General features: G+C 51.7%; 1 protein-coding gene across 1 annotated transcript in view; it reads right to left on the bottom strand.

Annotated features, from left to right (window-relative positions):
- Positions 1–23,069, bottom strand: part of Gpr137b (G protein-coupled receptor 137B) — a 69,692-nt gene that overhangs the window by 19,681 nt on the left and 26,942 nt on the right. The window contains exons 3-4 of the mRNA XM_015504372.2: positions 22,473–22,524; positions 13,039–13,448 (exon numbers count right to left, since the gene is read on the bottom strand). Coding sequence (XP_015359858.1) covers positions 13,039–13,448; positions 22,473–22,524 — 462 coding nt within the window. The remainder of the gene's footprint in view (positions 1–13,038; positions 13,449–22,472; positions 22,525–23,069) is intronic.

Here is a 23,069-nt window from a genome sequence, read left to right as displayed (position 1 = left end):
GGAGAGGCAGGACCCAGACACACAGACCACAGCAACAGAGGACCCCAGAGGCTCCAGCCTCAGCTGGTCAGAGCAGAGACCCGGCTTGCAGGTCATGGGCTCAATCCTGGGATGCCATGTCGGCCCTTCTCTGCTCCTTGGCACCTGCTACAGATGTAGCTCTTGGTCACAGGAGGACAGAGGAGGGGTCTGGGTGGATTAGGGTTCATCCATGGCTACTCTGGGGTCTCTACTCATTCCCACTCCTTGGGCAATGCTGTGTCTCTTGCCTGGGACCTACGGAATGGCTTCCCCAGCTGCAAACAGGCAGTGAGGCCCACCTGTCCCCAGCCTGCCCCCACTGCCCCTCCCCCACTCCTTTACAGAGAAAGCATTTCCTCACTTCCCTCAGTCCTGGCCCCTGCAGCCCCATCCCTTTCTAGACCTCAGTGAAAGACAGAGTTTCCTATGATGGTCACCAAGGATTCCGTCCAGTCTGAGTCTTACAAACATTTATATGCTTTGCCCTAATAATTCCACTTGTAAGAATTTACCCTCAATTTCTCAAACTATTCCGGCAGAATTGGAAATTAACAACAAATATTATTAAACACAATGTCACGTGACCAATTTTAGAAACCAGTAGGAAAACACTTGTTTCCCTCTGGGAATTCTCAGAACCTTTAAAAAGCTAGTATGTTGTCAGTCTCCAAGGGAAATGCACAGGATGAGCAGGTAGGTGGCACCAGGAGGCGGCAGCCTGAAGCCAGGCCAGGAGTGTGCAGATCCCTAGGTAAGAGATGCTGAGGACTCAGCAGAAAACTAACATCACTACAGAAGGAGAGGGGTCAGGGTTGGGGAACAGAGCAAATGGCCAGCAATATGACTAACAGAGAAGGTGAACACAGGTGTGTGTTTAAAAGCAAACCAGAGACACGGAAGATCAGAGGCTGCCTAGGCCCAGGGGCGGGGAGGTGGGGAGTGACCACTATTGGGTGCAGGATTCTTTTGGGGATGATGAAAAAATTTCTAAAGTTGATTGTGGTGATGGCAGCCATCTCCATGAATACAGTACAGTTCTCAGTAGGACTTCTATCTCAATGAAGCTGCTAAAAATAAAAGGCCTAGAGAGGAAGTCCAGCAGGCCCCCCTCAGTCGCAGTGGCCTCTCTGCTGGGTGGGGACGATCTGCAGGAGGTGAGGCAGGATAATATTCCATCCATTCTGGGGAGCGAAGGAGGGCCCTGGGGAAGTTCACGGCCACTGACGCAGGGGAGGAAGTGGGAGGGGTGAGTCAACTCCAGACACAGCTACTCCTCAAACATGTGTGCTGTGACAGGCAAGAGGTCACTCAGGGGTACAGGGCCCTCATTCCTAAGCCTGGGTGACCTGAGAGGGACCCAAGGAGGGCGATGCAGGCAGAGGCAGGGCCCACCGAGGGCCCCCTGGGGAGGGTGGAGGGTCCTGGGGGGTGAGGTCACACTGCAGGTTCCCAGTGGCTTAATGGAGAAGGAATGGCCAGTGAGTGCGGAGGGTCCTGCCTTCCCCTCCCGTCCCAGGAAGTCTGCAAAGTCCTGAACACACCAGGCTTCTCAGGGGTTGCCTATGGCAGCGATAGGGACAAAGGACGGGCGGGAGCAGAGCTGGAGGTCACGGTGAGCAGCAGCTCTCATGGGGGCCCTGCAGATGCAGCACTGCCTGCCCTCAGCAAGCTCCCTGTGCTTTTAGCATCACGATCTCTGCTTTTTAAAGTCCCACCTAGAACCCCGACAGGACTCAGCAGGCCTGTGACGGCAGCCTGACCTGGCTTCTCTGGTGACTGCTGGAAGAGGGAGCATGGGGACCCCGTGAGGTTACACGCTGGCCTCCTCACCCCCACTGTGGTGGCCCTGGGCCCCAGCAGTAGCCCTATGCCCTTTACCTGGCCCTTGCAGAGGACAAGGGCACCCAGGGGACCGCTGCTGACGTGTCTGTTCCTGCGGAAGCAGAAAGGCCTGCAGCCGCTGAGCCCTCCTCCTGACCTATACATCACAGCCTGCTCCACGCCGACCCACACCCACTCCGCACTCCTGCCACCATGTTTCCCATGACTACATTCTCACTACCATCACATTAGCTGCTGCTGGCAGATCTGTCCCACGCTATTCTTTGTAGGTATGACAGTGTCCCTTGTGCATCCAGTGAAACCCAACCCAAGAGCCCTCTGCTGTCCCCAGAGGCGGTGCGACTAAACGAAGCACTGTGTTGCCAGGCTAGCCAGTGGCCCTCAATGTGGCCACTCTGCTTTGTAAACCTCAATGCGACCTCCTTGGAGGCCCCTCTTCTGCCACCCACCTCCTGAAATGCTTACCGCAGAAAAGGACAGACATAGGGCGCTGTGAATCCCCCACCCTCCTCAAGCCTCACACCCTGAACCAGGGGCTCCTGGTCCTGCCTGCAGGCCGAGGCCCCGGGGAGGCCCTCCAGTAATGAGGGGGGTCTGAACCTGCATGCGCCAAGTAAGCTCAAGGCCAAAGAAACAGTTTCTCTTGCACAGTTTTTAAACTCCTTTGAAAATGTCACACATCGATGACTTGTTTTTCTTGGTACTAGAATGGAACCCAGGACCTGGCACATCCTACACAAGTGCTCTACCCCTGAGATGCGCCCCAGCCCCGTAAGCATTTTATTATAATATTTCATATATACAAAAAAAAAATATCATTGTTGACCCTGGTGTGTCCACCACTCAGCTTCACCAACCTTGATGCTCTGCACACTTGTACCGGCTGCTTTGTTGTTAAAACAGAAATGGCACAAGCACCCTGGCCAAGCCCCACCGGGCTCTGTGCTCTCCCAGGTCATCACAGTAGTCACCTAGCTTTTGTGGCTTTATACCCAGCAGCCTTGTCTTTTACTAGGTGTGTCACTAAACGACCTGCAGGACATCCTGCATGGCTCTACCCTGCTCACAGAGGAACCAGGAGACCCACAGCCCTCGGCAGCTGGCCGGTCCACCCTGGACTGTGACTGGAAGGTGTCTCTGTTGAAATACAGGACTCGGGCTCACGCATCTTCACCAGGCCACAGTGTTTGCCACGGTCTCAACTGGCCACTGCTGTATATCCACCTCCAGCAGAGCTGCCTTGCATCCGCTCAAATCCTGGCTCAACCAGCTGTGTGGGCGTGGGATAATCACCACACCTTTCTGTGCCTCAAGTACCTACCTCATCTGTACAGGAGACGAATAACAGCACCCACTTCATGGGCTTTTGAGACACTGAGGTGAATTAACCACGTACAGCACTTAGACAAACACCGGCCCCTGACAAGTCCTCTGTTTGCTGTCCCTATGCTGTGGCTGCTAGGACTGTCTGTCCTCACACGTTCCCAAACCATGTTCTCAATGCGTAACTATAGGTCTGAGATCGCTGGAGCTTTCTTGACCATAAAAGGAACCCTAATGCTCCGAAACGTGAGGAACAGACACACTCAACACCTCTCTTGGTGACTCTGTGCTGCCCACTTCCTAATACACTGGGGAAATTGGGCAAGCCCTAAGGCCACGGTCTCCCTGGCGCCAGTCAGAGTCAGCTGCCCCAGGCTGTTCCCACACCCAGGCGCCTGGTTCACCAGAGCAGGGGGCAGGACAGCCAGGGTCCCCCAGATCCAGATGGAGGACTCTCTCCCTCTGCAGGATTCCCTGAAGATCAGGAGGCGGCTCTGGGGGGGGGTCCGCCTCAAGGTGGCCTCTCCAAGAAGCTAGGGCAAGGCTGCTGTCAGTTGTTTTTCTTTCCTTCCAAAGGTCAGATGTAGGCTGTGGGTCTGGGGACTGAGGATGGGGCAAGCATGCCACCCACACACACTCCTGTGTCCGCAGCACCAGTGTGACTGGCCCCCGAGGCCTCGCTGGGCACACAGCCCTGCAGGGGAAGCTGGCCAGGGTTTACAGAGCAGCTGGGGCTGGGAGGTAAGGACACCCATGTTCCCTCTCCTGCACCCACCCTGGGGACACCTGGAGGATTCTTAAGGGAGACTCTGGGGCACACTAATCTTTCTGCTCACATTAAAGCAACTGAACAAGAAGAAAGGATTAGTTAATGAAATCCTCTGGTGACCAGTAACAGCAGAGCATGATGGGGAGGAACCAACCAAGAGAGATTCACAAGCTACTCAACTTAGACCACCTGGGGCATGGCGACCAACTTAAACCAGCCCCCAGCGAAGTCAACAGCCATCGGCCACCAGCCGGCTGCGAGAGTTCCAGGAAGCTATTGCAAAGGAAGAAAAAAATTAAGGGACTGTGTGGTATATCCCCTTTGTTTTCTTCTCTGAATGCAGCTAGTGATGGGAAATGCTGGTCACCAGCAAACTTGCAGCTGCCCCGTGCAGGTCCTTTTCATGCCGGTGGGGTCTTGCTCTGGGCATGCTGTAACTAGTGGCTGTGTGGCAGGCACCATGGCTTGACCTCCCGATGCCCCTTCTCTCCTTCCTACCATTCCAGCAGAGCCCCCCCGCACCCCGGCACACATTCAGGGCCACAGGTCACGTGGCTGAGTGCATCCTTCCCGGGATGCCCCTTTCTGCACAGTGAGACTCAAGAGAAGTCTGCAAGGGATTTCTGGGGACACTCACCTTCCAGAAAATATGGCTTCTGCCCTTTCCCTTCCCTGGCTCCCCGTCTGGAATGTGAGGTGACCCTGGGGATGGGGCAACCACCTATGCAGTGAGCTGAGAAACAAAGAGGACCCCACTGTTGAGGGAAGGGGCGCTGCCCAGCCTGGACCCTGGTTCTCACTGGGTGAAGAAATAATGCCTTTTGGTCCACTGAGTCTGGGTGGGCCCAGGTACACATGGCCAAATACAAACCCACTGGCCCCAGCCTCTCCCACAGGCTGGCCCTCGCACAGCCTCCCCCTGTGCACAGACACAAGGAGGGGGCTTCGATCCCACCAGCATGGCTTCAACTGGAATCAGTGTTGGTGTGTACAAAGGGCATTTGTGTCAAATCATTTTCCTCCTCCTAACTTCCTCAAAGAGAGTTCTGAAGATCAACCAACCCAGAGACACTCTTGGTTCTTGAAGCCACAGAACCCCATTAAAAGACAAGGAGCATGCTGGGACAGCCCTGGTATGCCCCATCTGTGTAGGGCCAGCCAGGCCCAGGCCCTGGTCATCATGGGTCAGTTCCCCACTCTAAGCCCAAGGGGCTGTCTGCTCATTGCCAGCCCTGTGCTGACTCAGAACCCAGAACTCTGCATTGGGCAAGCTTCCTCCATCTGCACTCTGTAAACCCTAGAGTGCCCCGGGGTCGTCTCAGCCTTCTCTGGTCCCCTGAGAGCTCCAGGGTGCTGTTCCACCGACCTGTCACCTACCACTCTTATGCATCTGTGCGTGTGTGCAACTATGTGTGTGCACGTGTGCCCCAGGAGGCAGGAGGTCAGCCTCACACCTGGACACTCCACTCTTGGTACTCAGAAAAAATTCCAATAAATGCTTAGGGACAGCCAAGGGCCTTCACCTTCACAGACAGAGGCCAGCTATCTCCACTTGCAGCCTCCCTTCCTAAAGGGCTCTCCTCTCTCCCCAATTCCCCAGCCCAGCTCCCCACCTCACAGAGCCGTGAGCCCATCCAACAGCGCCAGCACAATCTGGCTGCCCCACAGGGCTGGCAGGGCACTGGGTCCCCATGCTGGTAAGTCACTCACAGGCAGGCGGCCCACAGAGGACAGGGGGCTCAGGTTCTTGGGAAGTGGGACTCTCCACGTCAACCTAAACACACCAAACACTGTCCCTCAGTGTCCCTGCTTTTCTGGGTCATCTTGTCCACTGAGATCCAGGCCCCAGGGACAAGCCTGGTCAAGTCCACAAACATGCTTTGAGGCCCCTAGTGAACTGCTGACCTCTCTGGGCCTGTGTCTGGGTGTCTCCCTGTGAGACAGGGTGAGTACAAATATTCCTTGCGGTGCCTTGCAGAGGGCACCTGTGTCTGCTGCCTGGGGACCCCACAGTTTTCCCTGCAGCCTGGCCGACACGACACCCAGGGGCAGCGATGGAACAACCCGCTGTCCAGCCGCCACAGAACAAAAGGCCTTAAAAGGAAAGGATCTGCCACGTGCTACCACAGGACGAACCTCAAAACCATGTGCTAAGTGAGAGAAGTCAGGCACAAAAGGACCTGTATGATCCTTTGGTGTGAACTCTCCAGAACAGGTCAAACCAGGGCAGAGAGCAGACTAGTGACTGCCAGAGGTGGCGGGGAGGAGGGGGGAGAGAGTGACGGCTTCATGGGTGCCAGAGGCTGGATGTCATGGGTCCCCCAAATTCATATGTCAGAAGCTTGGGTCCCTGGTGGGGTAGTAATGAGAGGTGGTGAATGACACTTCCTCAACCCAGGGAGGAGCCAGAGCCTGCTTCTGACTTGTCTGAATGACTTGCCCAGAAAAATTACAGAGTAAGGCGGGAGGGATCTTGGAAAAACACACAGGTTTGTGGTAACCCGGGGCCAGGAAACTAGAGCCCCAGGCTAATTCCAGCTTCAAAGTGTGAGCTAAGAATAGCCTTTAAAGGTTATTTTAAAAAAAGAGAAAAAACACATGCACAGACCACATGTGGCCCACAGGCCTAGGGCTGGTGGAGCTCAGGGAACCAACTCCCTGGCTGAGGGAAACCTCTCCGGCTCCATCTGTCCTTGCAGGTTACGACGCTAAACTCCAACAGCAGGACAAATAAAAAGGGACACTGAGGAGCCTTTGCAGGCCTCTGTTAAGGCCTGTGTCCAGGTACTGCTCGAATTGTTTGCCATGGCTATTCCTGTCCTGAAAGAATCGGCCACTTGCAGGTCAGGACCAATGGGCATTCAGCCAGAGAAAGGCTTCCTTCTCCCACGGAAACACAAGGTCACCGGGGCCAGATGGTGAAAGCAGCTCTTGGGACGCCATGGTTAGGCTGTTCCCAAACCCCAAGACCCTCGCAGTGATGGTCTTCTCTGGTCAGTCCTCCCTTGCTGCCCCGCCCCTGCCCTCAATTCCCTATCACGCAGAGCTGAGCAGCTGCTGGAAGGGACGTCTACTGTCAGACATGACAGGAGCCAGACTCCTAAACTCACCTGGACAATGGTGCTGACCTTAGGACAGGGGTCTGTCCCTGCCGCTGCTTGTCTGACCGTGGAAAGCCAGGGGAGAGAAAAACACAGCAGACTCTGCAAGACCTAAGGTGAGGGGAACCACTGCAGGGAGCTCCAGGTGACAGCGGCCCAGCCTCCGATGGAGCGGAGGCCAAGAGGGCCGGACTGCTGATGTGCTGCAAACATTCCCAGGATGCAAGGGTATGAAAGAAACCAGTCCCCTTCAGCTGTCAGGGGATTGCCCTGAGGCACCCAAGCAGAGCAACCAACAGAGAATAAGGACCTGGTGAAGAAGAAAGGCCTGGGACCTGGGCTGTAGTCACAAAGCTCCTTACAGAGGAGGAGTGCAGGGGCAAGGAGACAACACAGCCTGCGCGCGCGCGCGCGCACACACACACACACACACACATGCGAAGTATGCACAGGTACACAGACACACATAGGTATTCATACAGACTTGCAGAGTTGGCAGAACCCGTCCTACCACTAACCACACACTCAGACACACAGGTACACACCCAGGAGCACACAGTGACCACAGGCAGCCAGCGCTGGGCCAGGGCCTGGGTATGGTGCTAGAGGCCAGGTGGAGCATAGTCCCTGCCCTGTGGCAATATGTGATCCCAGCTCTGCAATGAGACCCCGGGAGCCAGTGAGTCCTGTTGCTTCCTGAGCATCATACTTGTTCACAATCACCCAGAGGCCGCGAGGCCTTCCTTTTCCCTGGGCCCAGCACAGGGCCTGGCACATGACAGGTACTTGACCAGACTGACTCTCAGGGGCCACAGCAAAAGCTTCTTATTCCTAAAGTCACTGCCTCCCTTTCTGGGGTGGGGGTGGAGGAAGTCCACCGAGGAAGGGACCGAGGAAGTCCCTGGTTAAGTGCAAGTTGCCTCCTCGTTCCCGTCAACAGGGTGAGCGGCGTGCTGTGTGAAGGCACAGGGGCTGCAGGAGAGGCAGCCGGGATTGCCAGCTCACCATACCCTCCCCAAGGGTGTGCCAAGAGCTACAGCCACTCAGCAAATGGGACAGCAGCAACTTGGAGGTGAAAGTCATTCTGCCAGTGTGGTGGGCTGGTGCAGACCAGGGCGTCCAAGCGAGAGCCTGGCTCAGGAGTGTTGGGACATGGTCAGCTGAGTTCTGTACTGCAGGAGAAGGAAGCAAAGAGCTCCAGTCCACACAGTGTCTCCTTGAGCCTCTCCAACCCGCGGGACAAACACTGTGGTTCCCGCTGCCCTGTTACAGCAGCAGCCACGGAAGTCCATACAGATCTAACCCAGCACAGGGTCCCTGCCTCTCCAGTTACAGAGCGACCTCTTGATTCACAAGCCCTTGCTGGCCCCATGCCCATGCTGAGCTCCCAGCAGCCCCCACAAACCTCAGAATCCCACCATGAGCCTCCAGTTCCCTATGAGCTTGGTGCTCCAGGGGTCCCCAGTACCAGCCTAAAGGAGCACACGATTAACAAAGCATCCCTGCTCCAGCCAAGTGGAATCCTGTGAAAGTCCCAGCAGAGACCAGGACACCCAGACCCCAACAGATTAGCCCTGAGGCACGAGGAGCATGTCCCTTATCACAGCACCTCTCTGCCACTGAGAAGGTCACCTCTCCATTTCCTGCCTCCAACCACTGCACAACAAATGGCAGAAATTTGTCCTAGGGCAGGACTGAGGGAGGCTGGGCCGGTTCCTCTGACCAAACGCAGGGCAGCAGAGGTGTTGCAAAGCTTGCTGCCGCTCCGCCACCCTCCATACCCACTCCGCAGGCAGACCTGCCCTGCCCAGCAGCTGCCGCCTTTGCTTCCAAGCATCTCCCTAAGATCTGGTGGGAGAGGCCATGAAGCCTCATGAGCAGAGACCCCACACACCTTAGTTTTGAGAGTCCTGTCCCACTCTGATGCCCCTGTGGAAAAGGGGATCCGAGTCCTGGCACAGCACAGGGCAGCACAGCAAGAGGCCTCAGGCACACCTGGTCCTGCAACCTCCCCAGGGGGGGCTGTGTCAGGCTCAGCTGAGCCCAGAGTTGGCACCAGGGCCTGAGGCTGGATACAATAGGTCCTTAATGCTCCATGTCCGAAAAGAGCTCAGAATCTTTGAGCCCCACATACCCCTGCTGCACACTGAGGGCCTGCAGAGAGTCCACAGACCAGTCCTGCCCCTAGCTGTCTCCACACCGCCCAGGCTTATTAGGAGGTGGAGCAGAGACAGGAAGGGGTGCTCAGCAGCCTGTTGGCAGAGAGCACCTCATCCCAGGTCACCGAGGAAGCCTGGACAAGCACCTGCCAAGCTGGAACCTGAAGGCCTAGCAGGGTAGGCATTAGAGCAAAGGGGTGGGAGAGGGAGGCCTGGCAGAGCCTGGGACCCACAGGTCTGTGGGCACCAGGATCTGGTGGTGCCTGCTTCCACCTGGGATTTCAGCAGGTAGGAGGGTTCCTAGGAGGCAGGGAGAGGAGGCAAGAGTGGTGGGCCCAGGAGAAGACACTGGTGAATACCCGTCACCTGTGCAGCTGAGTGGTAGAGAGGCTGCAGTAGTGGTAGAGAGGCTGCTTCACGAGAAAGGAAAGGTTGAAAAGGGGGCCCAAAGTCACATGGATGCCCTCCTGGAAAAGGGATTGGACAGAAGGGAGACAGCAGAGGGGTCAGGGTGAAGTTGAAGCCCACCATGGAGACACGGCAGGGCAAGTTGGGGCACAGTCTGTCCAGAGGTGGACAGGCTGAGCCGCAAGACAACTACCACAGAGATGCAGGGGCTGTCCCCTCCGGCTAACAGCACCAGATACTCCTTGCTCTCCATGCCCCGGAGCTTGAAGCCAGGCCTGCCCTGGACTGGGGTGGAGAGATTAAACTTGGACATGAAGATTTAATAATCTACAGGTATGCCTAGGAGGTCACGAGGGCTGGAGAAGAGGTTTAACCAGGGAGAGATTAAAAACAGGAATTTTAGGGAAAAGTAAAATGGGCCTGCTCAGTGATCGGGCTGCTGTACCGAGTGGACTACGGGCAGGTGGGGTGGGTGCTTTCAGCTGGGCAGTGCATGAATGAGGCACAGAGGCGTCCTGGGGGATGCAGGGTGTGGGAGAAGAGGACTCCACACCCATCCACCTCACAGCAGGCTGCAGGGCACTGGAGATAAATGGTCTCATCTCTAAGCCTCAGGGGAGGGGAACAGTGCCCTCAGAGGAGAGGTTAAGTAAGATGAGTAAGTGTCCTGGCCCCAAAGGAGGTGACAACAGGAAAACAAAAGGTTCCCCCACCCCTGGGGCCCTGCTTCCACTTCATTCCCAATTCCAAACCTCTGCCACACTGCTCCCTTCCCAGCCCATCTCCTGCCTCAGAACCCACCACTCTGAAGACTCAGGACCTGCTGGAGTCCCCCAGGGCTTCAAATTCTTGAATCATGACTTAACTGCCACATGTATACTTTGTATTACCCCAACTGCCTCCGAACCACCACTTAACTGTGCCAAATGTATAGTCTCTATCACCCCAAATGTGACTGAATCCCTACTTACTTGTGCTGGATATACTTTGTATCTCCCTAAATCTTAAGGTCCTGGAGAACAGGTGTTTGCGTTTAGTCTGGGTATGTTTTCCATCCTAAGAGATTTAAAATGCACCATAAAACCAAGCCTTACACATCAATTTCACAGATGTGGGTGTAAATCCTGGCTGAGTCATTTAACTTGTCTGTAAAAGGGACAATATGGGGCTTGTTCAGAGGGCTGTTGTGAAGCATGAAGACAATCTGCTTAGAACAGTGCCTAGTGCACCATGCACGCCATCCCCCTCCCAAAGCAGATTTACTTGGTCTGAGATGGAGCTCCAGAGCAGTAATTCTTAAAAGCTCCCCATTTAGGTGCTGCCACTGGCTAAAAACGATATACAGGGGAGTAAGTGTGTGGGGACAGCAGGAAAGCACAGGCACTGCTGGGCTGGCGTCACAGGGCCAGTCTCTTAATGCCATCCTCCACCCCGGAAGTTCCAGTGTTCTTTTCTGGAAGCCAGGAATGGTTCTGCCTGCCAGGGTCTGAGATGCAGCCGTAAGTGCCAACTTCTCTTGCCAGCCTCCCAGGACCCTCAGGAAAATGCCCTTTGCTATGACATCTGCCTGTCTGGGAGACATAAAGAAGACAAGGGCCATGCCTTTGGGCCTCCTGGCCAGAGTGGCTCTGTCTGCCTGGTCACTTTTTCCTTTGCTCAGCATTTACTCACCAACCAGCAGACAGTGCAGAAAATGTACCGCCCAGGCCCGGATCCTGCTCTAAGTTCAGGATTTGCATATGATTACCACAGACCCATAGCAGTTCCTCACATTTTTCTCCTTCCCAAAAGGGTCAGGAGCAGAGATCTCAATGTGTGATACTGTTATCCGTTCTTGAGGGAACACCAACTTACCTTTTGCATCTTCCTGGCACCACCCAATTTTGATCCAATTACAAAGGCCAGTGTCTGCAATGTAGCCAACTGCCTGAATCGATTTGCAAGTTTAAAAGCTGGGGGGTGGTTCAGTGGAGGATACCTGCCTAGCATGTGTGAGGCACTGGGTTCAATTCTCAGCACCACATATCATTGACAATCAAAGAATATTATTAAAAAAAAAAAAGTAGTATTTGGACAGACAATACCACTACTACCTGGACTGGAAAATATGCTGATACACCAGACACATAAGAACACTCTCAGGGGCTGGGGCTGTAGCTCAGTGGCAGAGCACTTGCCTAGAATGGATGAGGCACTGGGTTCGATCCCTAGCACCACATAAAAATAAACAAATAAAATAAAGGCATTATGTCCATCTTCAACAACAAAAAAATAAAATAAAAAAAAGAAGGCTCTCAGCTAGACCCACTGAATATAACATCTACTAAATGTCACATCTGCCATTTTAAGCCAAAAATATTTCCTCCAACATTTCAGCAGTGCCTCCCACTACACCAGAGCAATTATTTGTCTTTCTTTTTTAATTCAGTGACATTTTATTTTGAGAAAGAGATGCTGTTAAAAGGCATGGGATGCCTGCAAGCTATCCAGGAGACAGCTCTTAAATTATCCTAGCCAGGTGACACAGTTGGAGCCTCTCCCTTGGGCAGAGTCCTGGTGAGAATGGACATTTTCATACTTGGAGCAGCTAATGGGAATAGAGATAATGAGGATGATGGTAGCACTGTGCTGTTAAACCCTCATGCAAGGCTCGGCATTGTACTTGCAAAGTGCTTACATTAATTACCGTACTTTCATTAAGCCAACAGGTAAACCAGCAGCCAAATGAGTTCGCATGCAACCTATTAGCTTTTTAACAATATGCCTCATAAAATGAATCCTGCTCCTGTAACAGAGCTCCGGTTAACTTTTATGGCTTTTTTCTTGGGGCCTTTCAGATGAGCTCAGACAGCAAGCCTGACCTCCTGCGGCAGCTGGGGAGCTGGGTGTGGTGACCCCAGACTGCTGTTAGGCAATCCCATGGAATGAGTTAGTAAGTCGCACTTCAGTAGGGCTCCTAATCCTGAGGTTCAAAACAAACACCTCATCAAAACCAAACCCGGTCCACCTAGCCATTACTTTAAAAAGGTAGTGTCCGGCCTCAAAGTGGGGCCAATATGCAGATAACCTTCTCAGGCCGGGCTTCAGTGTCTTAGGCTTAGACAGGCTGGAGGGGCTGTAGAGTTCGAGCCTCCTGGGGGTTAGGGTTAGCCTCCTGGGGGGCATCCTCCATCGGTACCGAATCTGATGCATGCAGAAGATGCAGCTTGGCACGGTGCGCAGAGGCGCCCAGGTGCCCACGAAGTGGTGCTGAGCTAAGGGGGCGGCCCCAACCCTGTCTTCCCTCTCCTCGAGGAATTACTCAGGAGAAGGAGGCAGAACAGGCTCAGAGGCCCCAGAACCGGAGACTTCCCCGGTCCAGGCGGCTCCGCCAGGTGAGAGCCGGGCGGCGCCGGGCCGCGGTCCCGCGACTCACCTGCGTGAAGTAGAGGTTCATCAGCGTGAGGGTGAAGAACTGCAGACACACGGGGAAGCAGTAGAGCAGCCAGAAGACGAAGGGGCTCAGCGAGTTGGCCGCCACGAAGTCTCTGAAGTAGAAGGAGAACAGGACCGTCCGCAGCGAGGCCCAGAAGAGGCAGAGGAAGAGGAAGACGCTCTGGTAGCTGAGCCGCTTGTGGCGGTAGCGCAGTACCAGCCAGAGCTGCGCGTAGATGAACACGAAGAGCAGCGCGTAGAACACGGTGTAGACCACCGTGAGGCCGAGCTTCACGTACGGGGGCACGGCCGGGGTGAGCGTGGGCGGCAGCGAGCCGTTGCGCGCGGGGTCCCAGGGCGGCGCCTCCNCGCGTTCTCTGCGGATGACAACCTGTTTGCAGTTCTTTTTTCCTTTAAAAATAGACACAAAATTAGGGCTCTGCGGCCGCGCACCGACGGCGTCTGGATGATGTCCACTTCAAATCCAGGAACGCCAGAGTCAGGGCTGGTGTCTGAGGACCTTCACATCCTCCCAAGGAGGAAGCGGCCGGTGCCTGCGCAGGGCGGCTCTCGGCTCCCGGACGCGAGCTGGGCTCTTTACTCCAGAGACCCTCGGAGCGCTGGTGGCCGAGGCGCGCGGGCGGCGCGGGGGCGCAGCCTGCCAGGTCTGTCCAGCTGACCCGGTAGCGCGGCCTGTCCGCTCCTCCCAGGCAGAGAATTGACTCAGTTTACTCCCCCGGGCGCCACACTACTGCTATGCTGGGAGTCCTGGGAGTTGGAGAATGTTCTGGGCGGAGCAGAGAAGGCGGGCTGCCGGGTGGAAGCTTTGCTAGGCAAGCAGTTCGTGTAAACAGAAGAAAGGGACCCGATTTCCCAGGCTCCAGCGATTTCTTGTGATTCCCTTTTTCATCTTAAATTGAAACTCAATTTCCTGCCCAACAGTGTGTGCTTTTTCTTGAGGGACTGGTGGATCCTGGATTGAGCTTTTCCTCAGAATCGACTATTGTTTACCAGCTCCCTCCTCAGTGAACAAGGCCAAGTGCTCCTTCGGAGTCCTTCCATTCTGTCAGGACTGAAAGAGGACATGCGAATTAGTCCCACCTTCTGACCTTGCTCTCCTCATTCCTTTCTGCCGAGAGCAGCTGGGATGAGCTTTCTAAAGAGTACACCTACCTATGTTGCCCCATTCTTAAATTCCCCTAACCTGCTCCTCATTCTGAGGCTGAGTGCTAAACCCCTCCCCCAATGCACCCCTGACTTATCTCCTGAAAAGGGACAAGCAGTGTTGGTACCAGCTGACACTCCCCAGGCAAGACAACACTTCCACACCTTCCTGCAACAACTGGCCCAATCCTCTTGATCTATGAGGTGTCACTTCCTCCGGAAGGTCTTTACAGACCACATCACCCACTGTGTGCTTGCTTGAGATCAGGTGAGCCCCATCTGTGCTTCCAGAGCACCCTTGGCTAATTGTTAGTCACCTGACTTGTTTCTAAGTTTCCTTGGGGAACTTTCTTATCCCAAGCTCTTGCCTTGTTTACCAGTGTCTCCCCTGGGACATTGGAAAAACCATCTGTCCACATTTTATTGTATGGAAAGAATATCATTTGCCATCAGAAGTCCAGCTCTAAAATTTCTCCTGAATGGTGCCAGTTTCTATGCATAAGACTACCTCATGATCCAAGATGGTTACTGGTTCATATCTCAGGTAGACATTAGGGAAAACAAAGGAGGACTAAAGGGTACCCCTCGTCTGCTTGAGGAGACCTTCAATGCACACAATGCATCCATGTTCAACTCACTGATGGAACTTAAATACATTAGTAGGCTAGCTACTAGAGAGGTTGGGAGATGTTGTCTCTATTCCCTATGGCACTGTGCCCAGCTAGAGGGCATGGTTCTCCTCTTGTTCATGAAGGGAGGATGGATTTGGGGGAAGAATTTGTAATCTTTACTACACCTTCAAAGCAGCCAAAAGGAATGCCAGATGACTACATCAGTATCCCTCTTTGACTACCAAGTGTCAAATGTATTTCTTGCCATCTTTACAATTCTAGAAATAAAGATGATGTACAACAAAGATACTTCCATTTAATACAATGGACTATCTCTTAACAGTTGAAAAGCACATTCATTTTTTTCTTTTCTGTGTCCAGTCCCAAGCTCAGCAGCTCTGAGTGATGGTCACTCCTTATCTGTCACCTCCCATATCAACATTTTGTATCTCATGGGCCAAGCTAATAAGATATCCATCACTAGTTGGTCCTATATAAGATAGTAGAGGATAAGGGCCAAACAGCAAAGGTGATTATTTTATATCAATATGTATAATATGCAAGAAAGAAAATGTAAGTAGAGGTTACAGTCCTTGATTTGCAACTGGTCATAAGCTATTGATTGGACTCTATAACTCCTAATGCCCATTACAGAACCCCCCTTTTCCCTATATCAGACGTCTCAGCTAGGAGCAGCCCTCATTCCTGAGAGGTCGGAGTTTTTTATTATGATTTGCTGCTGGACGTTCCAGGAGCAAGACACATGGCCATGACTGGCTTTCATCCATTCACCTCCTTTTGCCCATTATAAAGAGCAACCATACTTCCCCCTGAAGTCACAGCTACCCCCACCATCATAGCCACCCCATTGTCACAGCCAACACTTGCAATTCACCCCCCTTTCCCCACCCCCTGTGAGCAAAAGTCTGAAATAGCCAGCGTCTCAATTTTCATTTCAATGGAAATTATGCTCAAATCCCCAAAGTAGAAGAATTCCTTCTTGTTACCAACACCTTCAAACTAGCACAGCCCAGAGGAGAAGAAACAGAAACAAGAAATTTGCAAGTAGGTCATTGGGTGTGTTAGTGACAGGCACGCTCTCTTGGTTCCTCCAGCCATGTGTTCTATGTCAGCTTCCAGTTCAGAGAGTCCACACTATAGGATGGTGACACTCCCTTTCCAGGAAGTGTCCACCAGGCACTGTGACTGAGGCTACAACGGGTTATTCCCTCAGCTGCTACTGAGGGACAGAAATTAGCCCACCATAGATCTTCTTTTTGGTTTAAAACAGAAGCAATACGTGTTTTGATGAATAAGGCATTCCTTGGGAAAGTCCGAGGATGCTGGTGTAGGCATTGGTGGGTAAAGAAAGTCAATCCAAGTTCAAAAGCCCTGTATTACAGTAGGGGCAAGTTGCTAATATCCACCAATAAAAGAGGTCCACATAATCTCCCTCCAGTTGGTCATCTAGGACCACACTTAACATCGGCACCTTTCGGAAGACTCAAAACTGGCTAGTGAGGGGCTGGGGTTGTGGCTCAGCAGTAGAGCGCTCACCTAGCACGTGCAAGGCCCTGAGTTGGATCCTCAGCACCACATAAAAATAAATAAAGGTATTGTGTCCAATTACAACTAAAAAATAAATATTAAAAAAAATATTAAAAACAAAACAAAACTGGCTGATGATGCTGGTGAGAAGCAGGTTGGCCTTGGGAGCAGAAATGGGCTGTCAAGACACCAGATGGAGTCAGTTCCTGCCTGTGTGTCTACAAGCCTATTAAATTAGCAGGAGGGTAGCTAGGAACAGAAAATGATTTAAATCATAGGGCAGGTCACTCTGTCTACCTGAATGTTGAAAAATGTCCAGCATAGCTGGGTGTTTTGGTGAATCTGACTCGGAGGTTTAATGGATCACATTAACATCCATCTCAAGATGGGCAGCTCAGACTACCTGGTCATTAAACTTCCTTGATCAGACTTGCAGTCTCTTCTATAATCCAGTAACAAGCCAAACCTTTTTCCCAAAAATAGTTATTGGAGAAAGAAGATATGTATTTGCTTCAAATGTTGTAGTGGGCTTGCCACAAGCCTCCTCCAACTCCTCCTTTTCCCATGACACTTCGAGCACCATTAGGCCATATTGAAACCAGAAAAACTTGACTCCCTGCTTCTGCCAGTGAGTGGTGTGTGCACAAGCTTCAGGCTTCTGCAGCGGAGAGGTGCATTCGTTCTTAGTGGTAGGCCCCACCAGCTCACCATCAAGTGTCTCCTTCTTTCAAGGTTCTTGTCTTACCAATTCAAAAAGTGAAATACACAGACCAGAATGAGCATAAGAGGAGGATTTATCAGAAATAGAAACAGGAACAGAGCTCTAACAGACAAGAGGGAACTTGGCACCAGAATTTCCCCACCTGGGCGTGCTAGTCCAGGGGTTTATTAGCACTTGGGTCGCTGCTTTTGGTGCAAACTTGTGCTGATTAGGGTTTGGCAAAGTAAGAATGCCGTTAGTCCTGAGTCCCATTCAGTTTACTGTTCATTTTCTCCCTCCTTCAAGAAGCAGGAAGCTGGAGGGAGAAGTCATTGAATTGTGCATGCTCAGGGGGTTGTCTGGTGCTGCAGGGAGTGCACTTCTATGTGGGCATCCCCACTGTGTGCAGGCCAGGCTGCTGTGGGGCAGTGGGTCAGCTGACTTGGCTCACCTCAGCGCTGGCCCAAAGCACCTTAGACCTGCCGCGCCTCACCTTCATGGCAGGCTGCACAGGGCAGCCGGGCTGCCACTCTGCCACCTCACTGCTCTCCTGCTGCTTCTCTGCAGAGAGCTGGCTGCACGGCTTGGTGGCTGGGGAGGCTGTGACACCATGAATCATAAATGACCGAACCGATGGCATTGCTGCTGAACCAGACAGAAAGTCTCCTCAACCTCTGGGCCCCATCTCAACATCAGCACCCTTTTGATTCAACCTGTGAAGAGACAGAGAAACACACCCTATGTGACAAACGTTGCTTCCGCATTGAGGCCTGCAAGCATTGTGCCTCTTTTTCCCTTGGAACTAGAGTGAGGCCCACAGCTCATCCTCAGCCTAGGAGGACATAGCTCACCCTTGGCACTAGACCCACGAGAAGGCCTTGCTGAGGCCGCAGGTCCCTGTAGATTCAGGAGACCAACTCCCACTTGGCCCTGTCCATGTCTTTCCCGTCTAGAATAGCTGCCATCCCTGTTCTGCAGGTCCTTGTGGCATGATGTCACTGGAGTGCTGGGCGCCTTGGTGTCCTGAAGAGAAACATTGTGGTAATTAAGATGGCTGCAGTCTGACTGTGGCTTGGGGCCAGAGGTGACCTAAGTCTTGGTCGAGATGAGAAGGTCTCTTATCAAATGAGATAAGGTGGCTCTGGAAGTTTTCCACTTATGGGAAAAGAGAAGAAAGCATTCTTCTCCAGGGGAGGGGCTGTGTGGACTTGTCTATTGGGCTGTGTTAGCCTTCTGAGACTCTGTTTCCTTCTCGAAGACCCCTCCATCTTCTATACCAACCAAAAAGTTAAATGGGAAGTGATAGGATTAGCTGCTTCTGTAGCACTCAAGTTCAGGTGTGAGAGCCGGGTGTGGGTACGACTCTGTTGAGATGCCTTACGTCTCATCAAGAGTCTTACTTTTGCTGTCATATAGATTAAGCAGGGCCATAGAGGCTGCCCATCTGTTTTGGTTCCAGGGGATCATGGTCAGTTTTAGCCATGGCCATAGTTCCTGCTACCAAGACAGCCTCTCCCTTTCTGGTGACCTGCTCATCAACTACAGCAAGCCCTCAACAGAGTCACATATCTATCAAATAGACTTGGCTTTTGAGCCAGGGGCACTGCTTTCCCCAGTGACAAGGGAAGTTCTTCAGGTGACTCTCAGGGGAGCAGTTAGGGGCTTGGTGAGTGGGTCACACAGGATATATCCACACCAGCATTCCTGCTTCTACACTGTGCTGGAGAAAGTCACGCATCTCGGCTTCTCTTGGGTGGCAAGGGCTGCCAGGAGGTTCAGGTTTCACTCAACCAACCAACCAACCACCCAGGCAAGCAGGACACTCCCTGTGCTCCAGGAAGCACACTGCACCAGCATCACTTACTAAATCCAGAGTTCTTTCCCTCCGTTTCTGGTTTAGCACTCTCAGAATCCATTCCTTTGTCCAATGTAAAGTTCAAAATCTTGCAATGTCTTGGCTGTGTGAGTCTCCCTCAATGTTTGTCCTTGTGTCACAAGGGGCCCAGCAGCATCATGCTCTGTTTGTGTCTGAAGACAACAAAGAGTGGGAGGTAGAGGGGACAATTCCTATGACAAGGGAAGCTTTGCATACCCTGAGGCCTCAGCACTATCCACTCCATGTCCAGCCTCCCACTCTCGCTCCACCATTGATCCCCCAGTCAAGGAAGAGACCAGAGGAGGCTGTGCATGTAGCAGATATTGTATCAGAAACCCAGGGGCTGTCCCTTTGGATTTGGTTATGGTTTGCATAGTCATTGAAAGTCCTTGGCTGTCAGTCTGTGCCTTGAACTGGAATCTAAGACCTTGCTACTCACGTCCCACCTCCCTGGCTGCTTCTCCCTGCAGTTCTTTGTGGGAATTCTTGTGTCTTTCATGCAGCTGTCTGGCAGCAATTCCTGTTCCTCCAAGTTTTAATTCAAGTGTGATCTTCATTGCACTGGGAGACCATCACTGCAGGTGACCACAAGTGATCATTTGTGACACAAGCTGTCTTAACATCATCTGAATTGTCCTCAGACCCAACCAGACCAGAAACCATCCTGTCCCCCCACTCTCTGAGGGTGTGCTACTGAGAACACTGCAGGTATCATTCTTTTGTGTTTCCCAGAGTTCTTGGTTGCAAGCACAGGAATAAGACTCAGTTAATTTAAGCAGAAAAAGAACTTATTAAAAGGCACGTTATGTAACTCGCAAAATTCTCAGGCTGGAGTAATTTGGAGACTGAGAGGGATGCGCCCAAAATAACACTGCAGAGAAGGTTCTGTGGGGACACCACTGTGGCCACCACTGCCTTTTGGTTGGTAGTTTGTGCTTCAGACAAGCTGTCTGGGAATGGCCTACTTCATTTAGGAAAGCAGACAGTTGCAAGTAGCAAAAAATCTGGCTAACAACAGGTTAATGATACATGTTCCCCCCCACACACTGGTTTAGACTTTGATTGTTGCAAACATTGTATCAATTATCCAAAAAATTTCCCCAGGGACCCTGGCTGGCTCTTTCTTCTTGACCTCTGATAGCATATTGACTTTAATCTTCAGAGTTGTCCCCTTATGGGGATTTGCAGGCAGAGCCATTATATTGACATTCAAGGCAGAGACTGGGAGAAGGCAAAAGGAGTGGCTTTGGAGTCAGGATGGCAAACGTCACCCAGAAATCCCGAGTGGAACTTCCACCTGCCTCTCTGTGGCCACAAATGCACCACGTGCCCCTCGAGAGACGCGGGGGAAGCCTAGAGAGCACTCACCTGGCCTGACCGACCTCTAGAGCCGGGCAGGGGTGCAGGGTGCTGGGTGAGTGAGCCCTTCTCAGTGTAGATCCTGTCTGTTTCTTTGAATCTCCAGCTCCTGGAGCAGGAGCATCTGATAGGCAGAGCCTGGACATAAGCCGCGTCTTGGCACCAGGAGGGCCTGGGAGCTGACAGCCTGGAGCCTGGAGCTCCTGTGGCGGGAGCTACTTAATAAAATGTGACTTAATAAAATGAGACTTCCCCAAATGTGGGTGGGGAGTTCCTGTGCGGGGAAAGCCAGGCTAGTGAGAGACACCCTTCCCTGTTATAAATCTTCCTGGATTATTTTATGTGTGTGGTTTAAAGCGAAAAATTAACATTTTGCACAATGAATATACCATTTGAAAGAAATTATTATCTGTCCCAGGAATTCATTTATGCTTCCTTTTAAATGGTTGAGGGGTGAGAAGAAGGCAGGACAAATAAGGGGTTCCTGTTTTGCTCCTGGGCTGGTGTCTGAGATGCAGCTCCACTGGGTAGTTTGCCCAGCTCCTACCCTGACTGAGCACCCAGGTGTCTAGAATCCCTGTGAAGCTGCTCCAGATCGACTGACCAGCACGCGGGTCCCAGGTCTTTGCCGGTTCCCCTGTTCTCCCTACCTAGAACACCTAGTACCTAGCACCTGTGTGTCCCTACCTATCACCTGCCTGTGCTTCACTTCAGGGGACTAGAATCCTGAGGTGGCAAGTAGCTCATTTCAATAACAAACCCATGCCAGTGTTTTCTTGGGAAAGAACACTTTGTACTTTCTAGTACTGCTGATCCTGACTATAGAAATGAGTTATGGTTAGGAAGCCTATAACCAAACACAGGCTGCTCAGTCTAGAATATTAAGAGTCTTCTAGAAGGAGCCTATAACCAGCAGGAATTTCAGTTCCTGAGGAAGGCAGGCTGCCTCAACAATGAAAGCCTTTACCTAACAGAGATGTCAGATGAGAACCCCTGAAATGGCTACAGTAGCCACTTTTTGTTCACTGTAAAAGCCCAAGCCCTGAAAACAGCATCATGTGGCTCCCAGTCTCCAGATGCCAGCAGGAAAGAGGTTGGCCTTGCTCTGCTCTCTGATGTGTCCTGCTTTACCAAACCTAGAGTAAGAGAAACGGAGGGGGGGCGGTCTCCTGGTTTCTGCCATCGGCACACATGGGGTGTGGGGTTCATTCCTGAATGAGCAACTCATTGTCGGCTGGAGTGTTTGCTCTTACTGTTTCCAGACAAAGCCTCAACTTCTTGTGGATTTTTTGGCCTAAATTGCAACTTAGAATTTGGGTGCTGAGATTCAAAGGTTTTAAGAATGCTGGGATTCAGAAGTATGTGAAATAACATAAGTGACAAGAGTGTTTCACAAGCTAACTTTATTCGTGTTTAAAGGCCAGAATTTTTGTTTTAAATGTTCCTATTTAATGATAAGTTAGACTTTTTGTGAAATATGTGTGAATTACATACTGATTATTTTAATCTCATGCTTGTAGTTCCTAAAGTGAGAAACCATTAAGCACATCAGATTTTTTTTTAAAAAATATTGAATCAAAATCCCCACAATTCAGTGATTTTTTTAAGTGCAACCATTGCCCTAAAACTGTTAGACCCTTGGCATTCCTCTGGTCATAAGTGTATTAGGTCTTAATTCAAGTAGATTTTTACAATAAACCCCACATCTTGGCATTCCTTAACCAGAATCTAGGCAAAAAGCAGATGTTGGAGCTCTTCTAAAGCTGCTCAGAAATGCTCCTTTAATGATTCAATACTTTCATTGAAACTTCGGTGTTAAGTGGATCTGGGATTTAAAAGTGTGTATGTGGGCGGGGGGTGGGGGTCGGAAGTATAAGCTGGGATCCACAGAGGTCAAGAGCATGGAGTATTTCCCATTTGCCTGAAAACAGAATGAAACTTTTGCTACAAATGAATCCCAAGAAGTATGTGGGCCTCACACTGTGCTCTATGGACATCACTGAAAGCGTTTTGGGTCCTTGCCAAAGCATTCTTGGGAGGGGTATAGGCTGCCCGCCAATGTCAAGGTTCTTTGCAGCACCTGCAGAGAAGGTGGGCCTACCGTGCAGGGTGTGAAATCTGCACACGCAGGGGAATTAGCTATGGTGTTTGCACCCAGGTCTTCCTGCACAGGGCACGCTTGGCCACCTGCAGTGTGGAGTCTCCAGGCTCCAGTGAGCTTGCCTGCAGCTGCAGGGCACAGGGGACAAAGGTGAGAGGCAAAAGCTCAAGAGTCTGCATCAGCTCGGGTTTTTGTGAGTCCCAAGGCTTATTCAACCCTGTAGATTCTCTTTAAGAAAAGAGAAACAAAATCGCAAACCCCAAATCAGGTCCTCAAGTGACTATTCATTTAGAACAACAAATTACACATTCTAAGAAGCTGATCGATATAAACATCCCAAGATCTGGAAGAACAAGGTGTATTTTTAGCTACCTGGCTTACGGCATCTCTAGACACCCGTTTTCTGTGTTTTGTTGGTTCACGCTGGTGTTCATGGAAGAATGATTCTGCAATATAATTTTCTGTGGAGGGAATAGACAGAATTATTTTCTCTAGCATGATCGATCCCATTTCATTTTTCTCACTGAAGCTCAGTAGTGGTGATTTCGGTTTTGTAACTTGTTAGTCATTGGATTTTTAGAGTTATTTTCAAGTTCAGGGGAATTTCAGTGAACTTTCATTATGATCCATAAGACTTCAGGGCATCTCAAGTTTTCTTGTGCAGTGATTGATT

The sequence above is a fragment of the Marmota marmota genome, unplaced genomic scaffold (genome assembly GCF_001458135.2).
Source record: "Marmota marmota marmota unplaced genomic scaffold, marMar, whole genome shotgun sequence".
Classification (NCBI taxonomy): domain Eukaryota; kingdom Metazoa; phylum Chordata; class Mammalia; order Rodentia; family Sciuridae; genus Marmota; species Marmota marmota.
Note: the sequence above shows the minus strand (reverse complement) of the source record. Positions and strands in the feature narration are given on the sequence as shown.